The sequence below is a fragment of the Cryptomeria japonica genome, chromosome 3 (genome assembly GCF_030272615.1).
Source record: "Cryptomeria japonica chromosome 3, Sugi_1.0, whole genome shotgun sequence".
NCBI classification, from domain to species: domain Eukaryota; kingdom Viridiplantae; phylum Streptophyta; class Pinopsida; order Cupressales; family Cupressaceae; genus Cryptomeria; species Cryptomeria japonica.
The window spans coordinates 657,927,110-657,929,764 of record NC_081407.1 but is presented as its reverse complement, the minus strand read 5'-3'; the positions used below and the strand labels follow the sequence as shown (position 1 = coordinate 657,929,764).

Genomic DNA, 2,655 nt, shown 5'->3' with positions numbered 1-2,655 from the left:
TGACCCAGCACATTTTAAACTTTAAAACAAGCCCAAATATACTTATTCTACTAATCAAAGTGTTTGTGTAGCATAATTTTATGCAAATATATGCATGTGCTATGTTGTATTTACAAACTCACTCATTCATTTTAAAATCACCTAAAAACGAGAAACATTTGTATAGATCATCAATAGAGCACCAATGTGAACATATTAGTACACTTTCGAAGCATTACATCGACATATGTTATTCTAAGCTGATTACATGATTGTATGTTGTCTTTAACCCATGATTAATACTATTAAATCAATCTATATATAGATTTGACTAAGGGGAACATAACCATTACAAATCAATAGATTCCCATTGATTTTTATAAAGATTGTCAATTCTTTACACATATTTGAACATAAAATCTAGGTGAACAACTTTTAGAATTTCACATAGCCCCAAAACAAACATGCAAACATAAAAAATAGATTCATGTGCTACAATGCCTCTAGAATCATAAAGACTAGTTCCATAGTCAAGCCCTAACCCAATTGATAGGGCATTCAATTTTTTGAGTTTCATGTAACTGTTACTTCAAGCTCTATTAAGTCTTAAAATTTTGATGGATAAATTTCTTATATTTATAATATCATTTTTGTATAATTGATTATCAAACTAACTATTCTATTCAATTAATTTAATCCCACCTTTAATTTTACTTATTTTAATCATGAACCGTATCTTAAAAAAAGAGAATAAACCTTTCCAATCTATATCGAAAAAGAAAGAGATCCTATCCTACTAACTACTATACCATATTCTGAGATATGACATAACATTTGATAAAAGGAAAAACAGAGTTCGGTACTTACCCCCGACTATTGAAAATGTGGCCTTTAAGATGTGAAACCTTATGCAGCGCCGACTTCCAATCCTCAACCTTTCCTGGACGATATCTCTTCTTGGCTTCATGCTTTGAAAATGCTGTAGCGTAGCTTCCTTTTATCCAACGGATATCTTTCACATCAACATTGTAGAACAGGGGAATGATTGTGTGGCCACTTTTGAGCATGAGAGACAGCTCTTCCAGACACCAAGTGGATTCTGCATATGTGGGTGAAAGGATAGCAATATGAAGGAAAGAAGTAGCGATGGCATGTTGTATCTCAGAGGGTATTGAATCACCAAGATCGAGCTCTGGTTCATCCAAGAAAACACTAACTCCCATGAGTTTGAGGGCACGGTAGATTGAGGCGGCTAGGGTTTGCTTTGTGTCAGGGCCACGATGGTTTATGAATACATCGTAGCGGGTTTTTTTTGAAGACGGTGGCAGATTTCGCCATGAGATTAAATTGAAGGTGAACTGAAACCAAAGCAGGGGTACAAAAAATAGAAGAAAATGGTAAGACTGAGAACTTAGAGACAGAAGTAATATCAAACACCCTACATAACACAAAGTTCTCTTCCATTTTCCTAATGGACTGTGAGTTGAAGGCGTTGCAGATGCAGACGGCGACATAAGTACTGCAAAAGGGTTTGCACTTGCCATGTGATTAAATTGAAGAGGGACTGAAACAAAGCAGCAGTGGTGGGTAGAAAGAATAGAAGAGATTGGCAAGACAGCGAGCTAAGAGATATATGGGAACGGAAACAAAGCAGGAGGGGCAAAAATATCAGAATTAGGGAATGTGAAGACCAGTAGCTAAGAGATAGAATGGTAAGACGGTGAGATGAGCCATACAAGTAGTGGATAAAAACCCCCATTTTCTACGCGGTTTCCACATATGATCGAATTTCGTTGAAAGATGTGAGTGGGAAGCACGCGTAATAGGTACCACGGGAAACATCCACGAAATTGCTTCATTTTAAATTGGAAAACATTTAGTGGAAGACGAAAATCGTATGCAAAAACCCTTTAAAGTTGAAAACATCCCACCACTTTATTCGCTGGAATAAGTAATTATATCTTTATTGCTGCCGTCCACGACAAGGAAGGAAATTACTGAATTATGAACAGACTTTGTTACTCGTAAATTGTACGGCAGAAGAAAAAATATGTACCTACCTACAGACTTCGCCGACATTACAAAGATTGGATAGGAAATCTGCTGAGCCATTTCGCGGAAGAAAAGCATTCAAATATGAAAAATAAGTATTTACTAGTGATTGCACCTTGGTGTGCAATGGGTAGGCTGAAGAGTTGTGGAAGGTAAATTAGGAACAAAATTAGTCTTTATTTTCATACATTTATGTAGTACATGAGGTCAATTGGTAGGAAGTTAGAAAATGATGATGTTTATGCAATAATGGTCCAACGAGGAAGTGATAGATTTAAATCAATTATGTATTCATTTATAGGGACCAACCATAATTGAAATAAAACCTTTGAATAAAGAAGATAATTGAAATCCATTACCAACAGGGTCATGTTATGTTTGCAATAGTGCGAGAGGGAGAGAGATGGATAGATAAAGATAGTGAGACATATCTAGAGGCAAGGGAGAGATGAAGATATATATATATAGTTATGGAAATAGAAATGGAGATGGAGATGGAGAAGGAGAGGAAGAGATAAAGGGAGACAGGAGAGAGGTACAAGTAAAGATGGAGGAGATAAATATATAGAAATGGATATAGAAAGGCAAAGAGATATAAAAGTAGAGGTCTAGGAAGAAGGAAAG

General features: G+C 35.8%; 1 protein-coding gene across 1 annotated transcript; it reads right to left on the bottom strand.

The window, feature by feature from the left end:
* Nucleotides 1-440: 440 nt before the first annotated feature.
* On the bottom strand, nt 441-1,767 carry LOC131874662 (TMV resistance protein N-like). The gene has a single exon (XM_059218510.1). The coding sequence runs from the start codon at nt 1,521-1,523 to the stop codon at nt 843-845; it is 681 nt and encodes a 226-aa protein (XP_059074493.1). The 5' UTR covers nt 1,524-1,767; the 3' UTR covers nt 441-842.
* Between the last annotated feature and the right edge of the window lie 888 nt (nt 1,768-2,655).